The sequence below is a fragment of the Ixodes scapularis genome, unplaced genomic scaffold (genome assembly GCF_016920785.2).
Source record: "Ixodes scapularis isolate PalLabHiFi unplaced genomic scaffold, ASM1692078v2 PGA_scaffold0__279_contigs__length_252992795, whole genome shotgun sequence".
Lineage (NCBI taxonomy): Eukaryota > Metazoa > Arthropoda > Arachnida > Ixodida > Ixodidae > Ixodes > Ixodes scapularis.
Window position 1 is genome coordinate 45997273 of NW_024609835.1, and position 13088 is coordinate 46010360.

General features: G+C 42.8%; 1 protein-coding gene across 1 annotated transcript in view; it reads left to right on the forward strand.

Annotated features, from left to right (window-relative positions):
- LOC8038046 (homeobox protein abdominal-A homolog) overlaps positions 1–12859 on the forward strand; it is a 50297-nt gene extending 37438 nt beyond the window's left edge. Inside the window, exons 2-3 of the mRNA XM_029986715.4 lie at positions 7446–7523; positions 8598–12859. Of these exons, the coding sequence (XP_029842575.2) occupies positions 7446–7523; positions 8598–9055 (536 nt within the window). The 3' untranslated portion in view covers positions 9056–12859. The remainder of the gene's footprint in view (positions 1–7445; positions 7524–8597) is intronic.
- The last annotated feature ends 229 nt before the right edge of the window (positions 12860–13088 follow it).

Below are 13088 nucleotides of genomic sequence, written 5' to 3' on the forward strand. Positions count from 1 at the left end.
CATATCGCATAATATATACACTAGTATTCGTTTTAAACTACTGTCAATTATATGCCCTCAATGGCGTCAAAGTTTTTTTATTGTCTCTAATTGCTTTCTGCACAACGGAACTCACAAATTCGACAGGACTTCTAATTTTAATATGCCATTTTTGAAGAGTCTGAGCTCTCAAGGCAGGAGTGAAATGTCTCATGAATTTTTTTCATTTCATATAGTCTTCTAAATTATTTTTTTAGCTAGGTGGGACTCTGATGAGTTAGTCAAATGATTCAGCAAATCAGAAGGAACAGGGCAGCTTCCATTCTCCAACTCATCCTAACACAAAGCTACTCCAAATCGGTTTTTAAGTTAAATCTCAAGCCCTTTTGTAATGTTAAAAATAAAAGTTTGCGGTCATTAAGGTCTGATTATGTAGGCCCGTAAATCTGTAGAGCACACAAAACAAATGTTGCCCAAGCTTAGAATAAGAGGTGTCTTAGTCGCTTACTCGAGCCATCTGAATTTGTAAGTAGAATAGTGCCACTGCCTACGAACACTCGAACGAAACTTTGTTGCATTCAATATTCCTATTTTTCTGCACTCCGTTTGGAACAGGAAGGCAGCATATGGAACAAAGGGTGTAGACTACGCGACCTGTATTTCGTGCACACTAACGAGCCGTTGGTCAGTGTGATTAAGCTAGCATGGCTATCGTCTAACATAGAAAATAAAGTATCCTTTTGTAAGCCGCAGCTTTGCGTGCCTATGATAGTTTATAATCAATGTTGGCAAGAAATATCCTAAAATATTTCAAGGTAAAAAAAATACCGGTGTGCGTTTCAAAGAAAGTAAAAATTCTGACACTCAAATATATTCATGGAAGGTAGCACGGCAAGAATGACAAATGGTCTTGAAAAACATTAAAGTATTCTAAAATACATATGCGGGAATGCACTTTGCATGAATAAAATACAAATACTGAAATGCATATTTTTTACAAAAGGCTATCTGATAGGTTTTATATTCCAAAGAACTCATTGAGTGCATCCGCTAGTTCATACAAAGAAAACGAAACGCACATTATTTATACTTACTTAAAGAATAATTTTATTTCTTAACTAACAAACGAGAACTCGATGCAAGGAGCACCCTGATTTTTCAAGGGTAATGTCTTTGCCCCCAACTGAAGTAAGAACATTTTTCTCAAGGACACGCTTGCTAAGGGAAGGAAGCGCGTCCTTGAGAGGTTTAAAAATCTCATTCACGGGCTGAATACGTTTTTTTTTTAATTTTTTTCAGCGTCTGTCATTCTTGTTAGATTTCGAAGCGTCACCCTGCTTTTGTCGCACGCAATTGGTCACCTCTTTCGGCTGTGATCTCACGAAGCCAGGATAGACTAAACCACTGGTTGATTCGCATGCCTATCGGTAACGCCTTGAACTTTTGTAAATTCAATGAGTAGTTGATCACCTGAAGACAGGGCAGACATTTGTTGTCGTTGAAGACTAGAGAAGGAGATAACGTATGGTCAGAGAAAAAACGTAGCGAATGAAACTTCGTCTTCGCATAACAAAACCTCAGTGTCCCTTCACAGTAGACTTCTTTTTCTTTTTGCCTGATGGGGGGCATCAGGCAAAAAGAAAAAGAAGAGAGCAGCCTCAACTTGTGTTTGGAGCTCAGCGATATTAGTAAAAAAAATTGAAAAAAGAACATTGTCCCTTGATACTAATGCGATACAAAAATAGACCCGAAAATGTATTTTGATGTCTATAATATTGAAAATTCTGAGCAAAATGTGCATCACACAGTTGAAAATTCGTTTCACTTTACAGAAATATAAAAGCAAAATGTGCCTTTTAAATACTATTGCAGTAGTTTTGTATCCCAATACTGGCCTCTCCTGTTATTGATAACATAAGAGAAAACGTTCGTCTTCAAGCAATATGTCTTAAAGTCAGTGCTGGAATGACCTCATCAATCGGAAAACATTCAGTTAGTACGAACAAAAAAAAACTGAGTCTCTAAAACGTTCATACCGAATTCAAGCGTGTTCTAGTTTATATAAAATGCAGTATACACTCCTTTCACATCCTGTAACTTTTTAATACGGAAGAGGAAAATGTCGGTAATTAAAAATACGTAGAATAAGGTTCTTGCCACTGTACTGCCAAGTGAGGGTGACGGTTGTATTGAACACACCAAATGTGCGTAGTCGGTGCTGTTTCGTGAACAATATTTTCCGCTATCACGAAGCGTGACGCACATACTTCCCGGTCAGGCAGCTGTTATTTTTCTAGCCTGCAAAGCTCCTATAAATCATGTGTTTTTGTCATAAAGCATGATTAACTGCTTCAGAGGCATTTCTGCTCGAAAACAAGGCGACATGAACGAATTTACGTTCCTAATATGTAGTGCCAATCCAAGAACAAAATGCACGCGTGCAACGAAAAATGCATTAATTTATTTTCACCTTTGAAGCACTATTTATAAAAAATCTACGCACCACCCCACCAGAAATATATTTGCAACCACTAACTTAAAATATTACAAATTATTACGCGCTAATCAATATGATTACCGCTTTATAGATACCTGCTCTTAATATTGTAAATACTTTTTTTTTGTTTTCGCATCAGTTCTCTTTTTTCTTTCTAGACATTTCCTTTCCTATCACTCCGCTATATTGATTGCACTTAAGAAGAAGAATGCTTCGCTTGACCTGGCTATGTTCGAGTAATTTCATCAACTATACTCATCATCATCATCATCATTTATTTTCCTTGAGGGCCCGTGGGGCATTATACAAGGGGATGGCAATAGAACAAAAACAAATAGAACAGTAAACACAACTATAACACTGTAAGCTAGCTAGGTAGGTTAGATAAAGAGAGGGTAATGGCTTCAACAAATTTAGTAGTATCATTAATACAAACGATGTTATGAGGTAGTGAATTCCAATCCTCGATGGCGAATGGTAGTGTGGAAGTCTGGTGAGAAACAGTTGATGATCGAATTGGACGTAATTTACATATGTGATCTAGACGCGGGAAAATACGATGGGGAGGTGATAGCAGTGATTCTTTGAGGTGGCTATTGTGATAGAAAATTCGATTCCCGATATTCCCGATTCTATAAAAGAAACAATTCCAACATATATAATGTATAATTTAACAAGGCGTCATGCTTTAGGCTACACCATGAGCCACCGTCTGCGGATCTTTCTATTAAAAATTTATATATACCTTCAAAAACTCATTCCAGAATACAAATGAGGGGATTACATTATACACATATCTAATGTGTGTTTACTTGACTTCAACGTGTCATTTATAACGGTGTTTCTACTCAACCCTTCATAAATGCAAAAGCACGCCTTCGTAAACAGCTTTTTCTCTTACTCGCCTTCTGAAATCTACAGCGAACCCTAATTGTGTCGGGACGATTTTGTTTTATCTCAAGTCTTATACTAAAATGTGGAGTATTTTCATTCTTCTAAATAGGACGAGCAAAATACTTCCTAAATTTATGTAGCTAATATAACATGTGTTTAATTACAAATGCAATCGTTTTCGTAGAGAAATATTTAAATATAAGGTACAAAAGAACGAAGGATACTTGCTCATCTTCAAATATTTTGTCAAATACATTTGGCTGCAAGAATTTGAGATACTTGACCTACATTTAACTCCGAGTAAAAAACACCCGCGTTTAAAATATGGTAGTTACATATTTTACTATAGTCAAGTGCTTAAAAAACAAGCTGCTTTAGATACAAAACAAAGACATGTTTGGAATGGAATAGACAAGTACACCGAAAAAAAAAATTCTTGGTATATACGTTTAGTACGAGCTTAATTGCTAAGGTAAGCTTCTAAGGTAAGCTTCTAGCGCCTCTTAAACATTAAGCCTTTTTAGACATGCCATTAATTTTGAGCCTTTTTGGACGCAATATTAAAAACATCTAAAATAAAGATATAGTATTTCTACCCTGTCGGTCCATCATGAGTTCTTCATTCTTTTTAGACGCTTATGTGCTTAAACCACGGCAAGGTCTAAATCCCATTATTTTTACGGGGCATATAAATCACATAACAGAGAAGTGTTGAAAATTTAATTTGAATACAATTTTATTTAGAATGACTTATTTTCAATAGATATATAACTGAAACATACTTTCCCTAATTTGTAGCGAACCAGAGAATACTCTATGTATTTTAAGAAAATTTTTTAGACACGGATATCACGCAGACACGCATTTGAAATACCGCTCATTTCAGTTTGAACAATGCGATGGAAGGGTTTGAGCAGCGAAGCTTTCGATATGGAAGCTACCAGTAGTTCAGCAGTAAGATCGGTTATGATCATCTTGGTTTAAGATCGTTGTTCATTATTTCAAAAATCTGTAATGTCTTAAGCTCACAAGCAAATAACGCTATAAAACAGTTTGAAAATGACATCGATCCCGTTCCAGTTTCTTCAAAAGTAATCATGTAAAATTGCAACAAATTAAATTTAAATTACCAGTCAATTAAATAACAAAATGCTGATTATCCATTTTCGGAACATTCTCGGATATGAGGCTACCTTAAGAGTTTTTTTAGCCCTTACGCTAGTCAAAAAGAATCCCTGGAGAAGGGGAACAAGAAGGTTCCTAGTCTTTATATTCGGGGCCATAGAATGCTCTATGGGCGGGTAAAGAACATTTACTGGTTGCCAATCTTTAGACACGGGCCATATATTATTCTATAGACAGGTACGAACTTTTTTGGTTGCCAGTCTTTACACTCAGGGCCATAGCTGTATTTATGGATTTCTATAGCCGACCTAGAGGGTCATAGCGGGTGATAGCCTGCCATACATTTTTCCATAGACGATTATAGAATATTTTTCTATGGGAGGGACATCTCCATTTCAAGCGGATCGCTCTTCCAACTGAGCTCACCAGGAGTTATACGTCAGTAGAGCAGACTGGCTTCATCAGTCCGCCAGTCTAACGCAAACAGGGGTGAACGGCCTGCATTTTAAGGTTACGATGATTATGCAATTAATGTAAAGGTGCAAGCGAGCTGGACAGGAATGACAAAATATAATCCCGTCTTCCAGTGATTATTTTCGTCATTCTTGTCCAGCTTGCTTGCACCTTTGCATCAATTACATTGTCATCATTAAGCTAGCGTTCATTTTTCGATCTCGCCTATAAATGCAATATGTGTCATTTCATTTATTTATGTATTGTTTATGCATAGAGGCTGAGATATGACACATAGTTTGTTATATTGGAAGTAGCATTTCTAATTTAAAAACAAATTGGAGATGAGATACCTCGGGCAAAATAAATATTTTAGAAAATGCTAGTACACTGATAGATTGAGATGCTAGCCTTCAAAAACCAAAAAAATAAAGACAAAACCTTGCAACGCAATTAGACTCAAATAGTGCTGCATCTAGCCCTCTGCAAATGAAAGTGGCATAAATGGGTTGACTTTGTTTATATATGTGAATAAGTTGGACAATAGACCCTTTTCAAAGGACCGCCCCGTTGCCTGTCCGCCCTCGCTTGATCAGGTACTCCAAGCATGTATGGATCACGAGGGCTGCGTCGGCCAGTGGTCGGCATTTTAGGTCGCCCTCACTCACCCTCACCCTCACAGCCACACTCACCTAAGCCCCTCACTCACCCTCACCCTCACAGCGACACTCACCTTCAGCCCCTCACTCACCCTCACCCTCACAGTCACACTCACCTTCAGCCCTTCACTCACCCTCATTGAACCTCACGGCCCTCACGCACTCACCGCCCTCACGGCCCTCACGCCCCTCACGGCCCTCACGCCCCTCACCGCCCTCACGGCCCTCACGCCCCTCACTCACTCATGGTCCTCACGACACTCACCGCCCTCACGCCACTCACCGCCCTCACGGCCCTCACCGCCCTCACGGCCCTCACGCACTCACTGCCCTCACGGCCCTCACAGCCCTCACGGCCCTCACGCACTCACAGCCCTCACGCCACTCACCGCCCTCACGCCACTCACCGCCCTCACCGCACTCACGGCCCTTACCGCCCTCACCGCCCTCACCGCCCTCACGGCCCTCACGCCACTCACCGCCCTCACGCCAATCACCGCCCTCACTCCACTCACCGCCCTCACGCCCCTCACCGCCCATGCGGCCCTCACACCCCTCACGCACTCATGGCCCTCACGCCACTCAGGCCAGCTTCAGATGGGGCAATTTCGCCCAGAAACTTTACGTCGCAACACCAGCAACACGGGCCGCCCGCGAACACACGCAGCAACCAATTGCTGCAATTTGCCATCGTCATCATAACATTTTATTTTTCTTGCACTATTTAGACACAATTACGCGTTATAAACGTATTTTTATGCATTTAAACCTCGTTAACAATACTAATGCACCTTTCTTAAACAGTTTATTTCCAAAAAAAACGATCGATTTCAAACCAGAGTCAAGTCATTCGGTGTCATCATCACCGGCACGAGGTATCGCGTGAAAATTTTGCGTCCCTGATTGGATGCAGCCGCATCAAACGTATTCGAATTGCTTCGAGTTGCTTGCTAACTTCGAGCCGGACCCGATCTCAGCAATTCGTGTCGATCTAGGGAAAGCTAGAGAACAACCCGCCATCAACACCGAAATTGCTGAGAAAGATGCTCGATCTGAAGGGGGCCTCACGCACTCACCGCCCTCACGCACTCATGGCCCTCACACACCTCATGCACTCACCACCCTCACGGCCCTCACGCCTCTCATGCCACTCACTGCCCTCACGCACTCATGGCGCTCACATCCCTCACGTATTCACCGCCCTCACACCACTCACGCACTCATGGCCCTCACGCCACTCACCGCCCTCACGCCCCTCACGCACTCATGGCCCTCACCGCCCTCACGGCAATCACGGCCCTCACCGCCCTCACGGCCCTCACGGCCCTCACCGCCCTCACGGCCCTCACAGCCCTCACTCACCCTCACACTCATGAATTTTCCTGGTTCAGAAACTCACTCACCCTCACCTCACCTGTGAAGATGAGGGAGAGTGAGGGTGAGTGAGGGCCCTCATGAGTGAGGTTTGCCGAGGTATGGCGTCGGCGTTCGGCCGAAACACGGATCGAATCCCGCGCTTCGTGCCCAAGCAATGGCGCCCGCCAAGGTTGCTTGATGGACCTTTGAAAAGGGTGAATTATCTGAAATATTTAAAGGTCAACAAAAATAAAGTTTGCACGGATCAGACTGAATATATTTAAAGCAAACAATATAGTTTTTTTTAGATTTTTTGTCAAATTAATTTAAAGAGAGAGCAAAAGAGAAAGATCATATCAATTAAAATAACTGTTCGGGTGTGTCTCCGAAAGGATTTCCAAATTCATTTTATTATGGAATCTTCGCGTATAATATTTGAGCGTCATGCATGGTTGTTCATCGCTTGGGGTTTACATTTACAGGGTCGGCGTTCAGGACAGCGATTCACAAGCGCCATCACCGAGTCGAGGACTACCCTCCATCCTTCCATCTATTTTCAGGTGTGTTTATGGGTCTGTTTCTTTTTATTTTTTTAAGAACTTGTCGTTTTACGTGTCATGTGTTAAACATGATACGAAAGACTGAAGGCGGGCTTCAATAATTAGTGTTTTTTTTTAAAGTTGGTATCCTATTTCTGAATCCGAACAACCATGGTACAACGCACGTAGAAAAATGTTCGAAGTGAGTCTGTTAAACACTATTTGAAACACGCATCACGTTCATAACGACTAAAAGCATTCCTTGCTAATGGTGCTAGAGAGATTTTCGAAATAAAGTCTTCAAGCTATCAAAGATAGTGACGGAACCTGCGGTGAACACGTAACGTTGACGTGGACTGACTTAATAAATCTTCCTGCTTTATATTTCTACTTATCACATTCCTAATCATCCGTTCACACTTAGTGGAGTCATTAGTATGGGTTGTGGACGTGCTACTCGAGGTAAACAAGAAAATATATTTAAGTTATTACGCTACGACACGCCCGTTGAGGGCGCCTGTCGTTTGAAGCTCGGTCTGGTATCGAATATGACTTGTATAAATCTAAGTAACTCTATGTAGGGTTGAGATGTTGCCTTGCTATTTTATTTGGTTGCTGTAGATTTGTTTGCCTTGAACCAGATATCAATGCAACGAAACAATCATTAAAGATAAAGTATCTGGCTTGTGCTCAAGAAGGTAACACGAGACCATTCTAAAATGTTATACATCGAACGGAATTCTATTACTCTCAATATAGCACAATGAGTGAAGGTTAGAATGATGCTGATATAGTACGCACATTTACATATTTATTTTACGCCCAAAATTTTGAACCAGCGAAAGTTGGTATCAATAACATTCTGTAAATATTCGCTGCATTGTTGATTATTGTATTTCCTGATTCATCAGTTTTTAATTATTTTTGTTTTCCTTTCGCTCTTTTCTTGCGACCGTGATGCAAAATAAATGCAGCAATTGGCGTAGCGAAAACAAATTATAAAGGCGGCATGTAATTGCGCCCTACACCTTCAGTAAGAGAGCATCTCTTACTCCTGGCCATCTTGATTAATTTTTTTTCGGTGCTCTCCAACAGGACCCAACGGCTGTCCCCGACGCCGTGGTCGACAGACCTACACACGTTACCAGACCCTCGAGCTGGAAAAAGAGTTTCATTTTAACCATTACCTGACGAGGCGGCGGCGCATCGAGATTGCTCACGCGCTGTGTCTGACGGAACGCCAGATCAAGATCTGGTTCCAGAACCGCCGCATGAAGCTCAAGAAGGAGCTCCGCGCCGTCAAAGAGATCAACGAGCAAGCTCGACTCGACGCTAAGGGAGGCAAATCCCCCGACAGAGACGCCGGCCTGCAGTCTTCGTCGATGGCCTCTAGCGACGCTAGCACAAAGAGGGCGGACATTGCGGACAGCTCGGACAGCGACGTGGAGGACGACGCTAACATCGATCCCGACGACTCCTACGAGGCTCCGAACGATCCTTCGCTTACGCAAGGGGTACAAATGAAGCCATGTGGGACAGCTTCCCATTCGTGATGTGGTGAGGAATCACCTATGTTTTCAAAGACAACAGGCTGACCACAACGAACAGTTCGAACTGCTTCTCGCGAATGCTCCGCGAGGTGTGGAAACCTGGTCATCTCGTGTACCTAAAAGTTCGTCTCAACGACAACGCATCCTTGTGGACAAGGAGTCAATCGATCGACCGTCCGTTAAGTGATCGTCTCATTCGTATCATTGATTGAAGATCTCCCTCATCATTTTAAGATAGTTGTCATTGTTCGGGGAGCGGCTGAATCTCGTATGCAAGATGTCAAATCTTCATTATAATATGTTGGAACGCTCGTGTGCCTTGGGATGTGTTTCAGATGCGTCAAAGAGTTGACCTGATCGTTTTTCTGAGCGTGCGTGAGGTGTTCTTGTCAAGCAATGAGCTTTGACCTCGATGCTGAGCTGCTGAAAACCGGAAACATCCTTTCTCCGGTGCTGTTCCAAATTGCGAGTCTCCAGTTTTTATGCATCTAGTGCGGTGTGTTCCTTTGGTACTTCGGAATGTCTTGCTTACATACTAGCACAGAGTTTTAAATCGAGGTTTTTGGATTCGCCGCTTCAATGAGGGGGTCACTACAACAAAAGGGTGAGTAGCTGCACTCATAATTAATTAGTCCCCCTTGTGAGGTAAATCATGTCGTAATGAGCGTTTCAATCTTCGTAAATTTGGCTTAGGAACAGTGGGCGCATACTTTTGCCGCCGAATGAGCTTACGCCCGGCTATACGTACAAACTTCGTGATTAGTTTCATCTTTATCGCTTTTAAGCATGTATACGTATGACTTTTCAGAACCTATTTTCTTCTTCACTCTTTTTTGTTGTGCTGCTTTTGTGCTAGTTATGTTGCCAATGCCACTAACAGCGTAGCGAAATGGTTAATTCTAATGGATAGACGAAGCTGCTCTGAAGACAGACATTATTAACTTGTTGCGAACGAGACAATTTTGTACACTATACACCCATATGAAACCTTACTACAAGCTCGTATGTTGTTCAAAGAGTGAGAAAGGTTTACAGCCTTATTTTAAGCTGTAATGAAAGTATATCTTTCTTCAGTATTGCACCTTGCCGTAGAAGACTAATGAATTGCAGTAAGTGATGCTAGTTATGTATCAAGTTTCTTCAGTAGTCCGTCCTCGAAACTTTAGGTATTTTGAGGGTTATTTTCATTAAATGTTTCCGACCAACAAACCGATATACGTATGGACTTTTTAAATAACTAGAAGGTGACACTTTATCAAAAACATTAACCAATATAACGTTCCATTTGTTCATCCCTGGGAGTTAACCTCATCAGGAGCGATCAAGCGTACCTATGTCCAGTCGACATGTTTTCGGCAAAGCCTTCAATACATTTCTAAATTATTTTTCATCTCCATTAGTTGAGGTGTCCAAAGAGAAAACTCGTTAGAGTATTCAAATAAGCTAAGGTACCACGGCTCAGTCAAATACGCTCTTTTGACGACTCACAAAGCAACATTTAGCTTTTGTTTTACATTTGAGAATGCGTCGGCCGCCGATAAGCAGCCCAAGAGTCCGCACACATTGCCTCATTAGCATAACTGCGCCTTTCGCCGTTCTCAATTACCCTTATCACGCGACACAGACAGCGAGCGCTTCGGAACGAGAGAGGTGACCGTCTGGGCCCAACTCGCGAGACAACACCGCTTCGACATGGAAACGAGGCGCCCAGGCAGTCGGCGACTTCGGAAGGCTCGTGACTCAGACGAGAGAACCGCGGGGACGAAAGCCGAGAAGGCATTAAGATTCCGGGTCGTCCTTACGCATCGCCTTTGCGGGGGCCTCGCTGTGCTGGTAGCGCGCACAAAGACACGATATCCGTTGGCATGCGTGGTGCAGCGAGCCGTTCATCATAACAAACGCGGGTTCCTCCGAGAGCTGGCTTCCCCTTTGTAAGCGCGACGTGCTGCGGATGTTCCGTTGGCCCGTGGCGTGTGTATGTGTGCCCTGAATAACGGCCCCGCCGGCGCCACCACGTCTGAGCCCCGCTGCTTTCGAAGCAGGCGAGCGAGAAGCCGCGACGCCGCTGCCGCCGCCGCGCCGCCGCCAGTTCACAGACGCACGCGCTCGGCAGGGTTTCTTGTGCATAGTCGAAACAAGGCGAACGCCTCGGTTCCGTCTCGTAAACAATCGCATTGGAACGACGACAGTGGGAGTCTGATGGGATATCTTATTGCAGAAGGTGCCAAAAGTGGGCGCTGTCGGGGGCTCCCGCCGACGGGCTTTCCGCTCGGCGTTCTTCTGGTGCGGGCACAAAGGGGTCGCCCTGTGAGAGGGCCTCTCGTGAACCGGTTGAGTGACTGGGGCGCGGGCTAGGGGTCCGCTAGGTCGCTCGTCTCTGACCTGCTCCTAGGGAGGGGTATGGTCGGTGTTAGCAATGGCGCATTCGGTCAATGTTTGTTGCCGCGTGTTCTTCAAATTCCCTAGAAAAGCAAAACAAACATGACTCTTTTCGTGTTTATTTGCTTCCATTTTTGAAGCGTTATTGGTGTTTTTTTTTTTTTTTTTTTTACAAATCCGTTATTAGCCAGCCAATGAAAAAAAAAAAAAACTCAGCTTATTTGTATACTTCTATATTGCAAGTCGAAATATCTCAATGGAAGCTTTCCTATGCTCATACAATCGACGTATGTCGTGTCCGATTATGTTTGCCTTGTTTCATAAGGAGGCTAGGATGGTAGTTGCATGCAATGTAGCTTTTGGAAAAATCGATGCACTATGTCCCAATGCGTTGTAAGTATTTATGTCCTGGGAGGACAATGAACCATTTATTTGCGTCACTGTTGTGAGTCGCCAAACCAGCCCACAGTGCGAACCAACATGTAATCAAAATACAACCTCCTCTGTATGAGATGAGATAGATACGCGGTGAAGTTGACAAATATGTACTAGTGACATTCGAAGTGATTTTCTGGCACGATGCTTCACGACGCGTTGTGTGTACATATATCTGGATTTTAAGGATTTGAAAAAAAGAGCGATATTTTTTATACTAATATTTAACGCATCTTTAAGGGCAGTAATGCCTGTCTTCAGAGAAGTTTATCTGTCAGGGGGTGGGGGGGGGGGGGGGGGGGGAGGGAATTAGAATACCCCTTGTTTCTCTGGGGTTATTGCGGGATTAAGTAGAAACAAAAATACAAATTTTCATTTCGCTGCGCTTCGTTTCAGTGTGTTACTCGTCAGTTTCCCACTATACGTGCTTTTGCCTTCTTTTGTACGTACTGTAATGACTGTGTTATTTTAGGTGTGTTAGATATTTATAAGAGTATAATCATGGATTTCAAAGTGCTTAGACTGTAGGTTGCCTTTATGTTTGCGGAGCGCAGCCTTCCATGTGACTACTCAGGAAGACATCCCGTGCAATACAAATCCTGAAGTGCCTTTCTATTTTTACTGCCCGAACACTCTTGCGACTACTGTTTAGAAAACAAGTTATCGGTATCATCATTGGCCGGTAATTATTGTCTTTAATTGCCTAAAAAGCGATAACTTTCATCTTCGGATTAATCATTTGTTTATTTCTTGTTTTCTTGCCGATATAAAGCTCTAGGTGCTATGCTGTGTTCTCATTATTTCCTACGACGGAAAGCAGCGTTCTAATATGATATTTTGTTGAAACCTATGAAAGTTACAAATGTAATTAAAATCTTGAAATGTGTTCTAAACTGCGATATATAATTGGCTGACACTACAGTTTCAATGAAGCCGTCCTCCGTAGCAAGGTTGAGCATGTTATATTTCAACATTAAAAAACTGTCACACTTAAAGTGATCTTTGTTCCTTTGTGATTTCGCACCTTTTCGAACGAGAGCAGATTCCTTCATGCATAAGTCATTTTCACACGACAGGATCCAACTAAGTGGCAAGAACCGGAGCAAGGCTGAGATCACGTGCCTTTCGTTCTGTGCTGCGCTTTTGCTGTTTTTTGATCAGCCCTTTGTGAACGTTGCCATGGTCCCATGCTCTCAGTCATAACTCGCAACATACCAGGGAT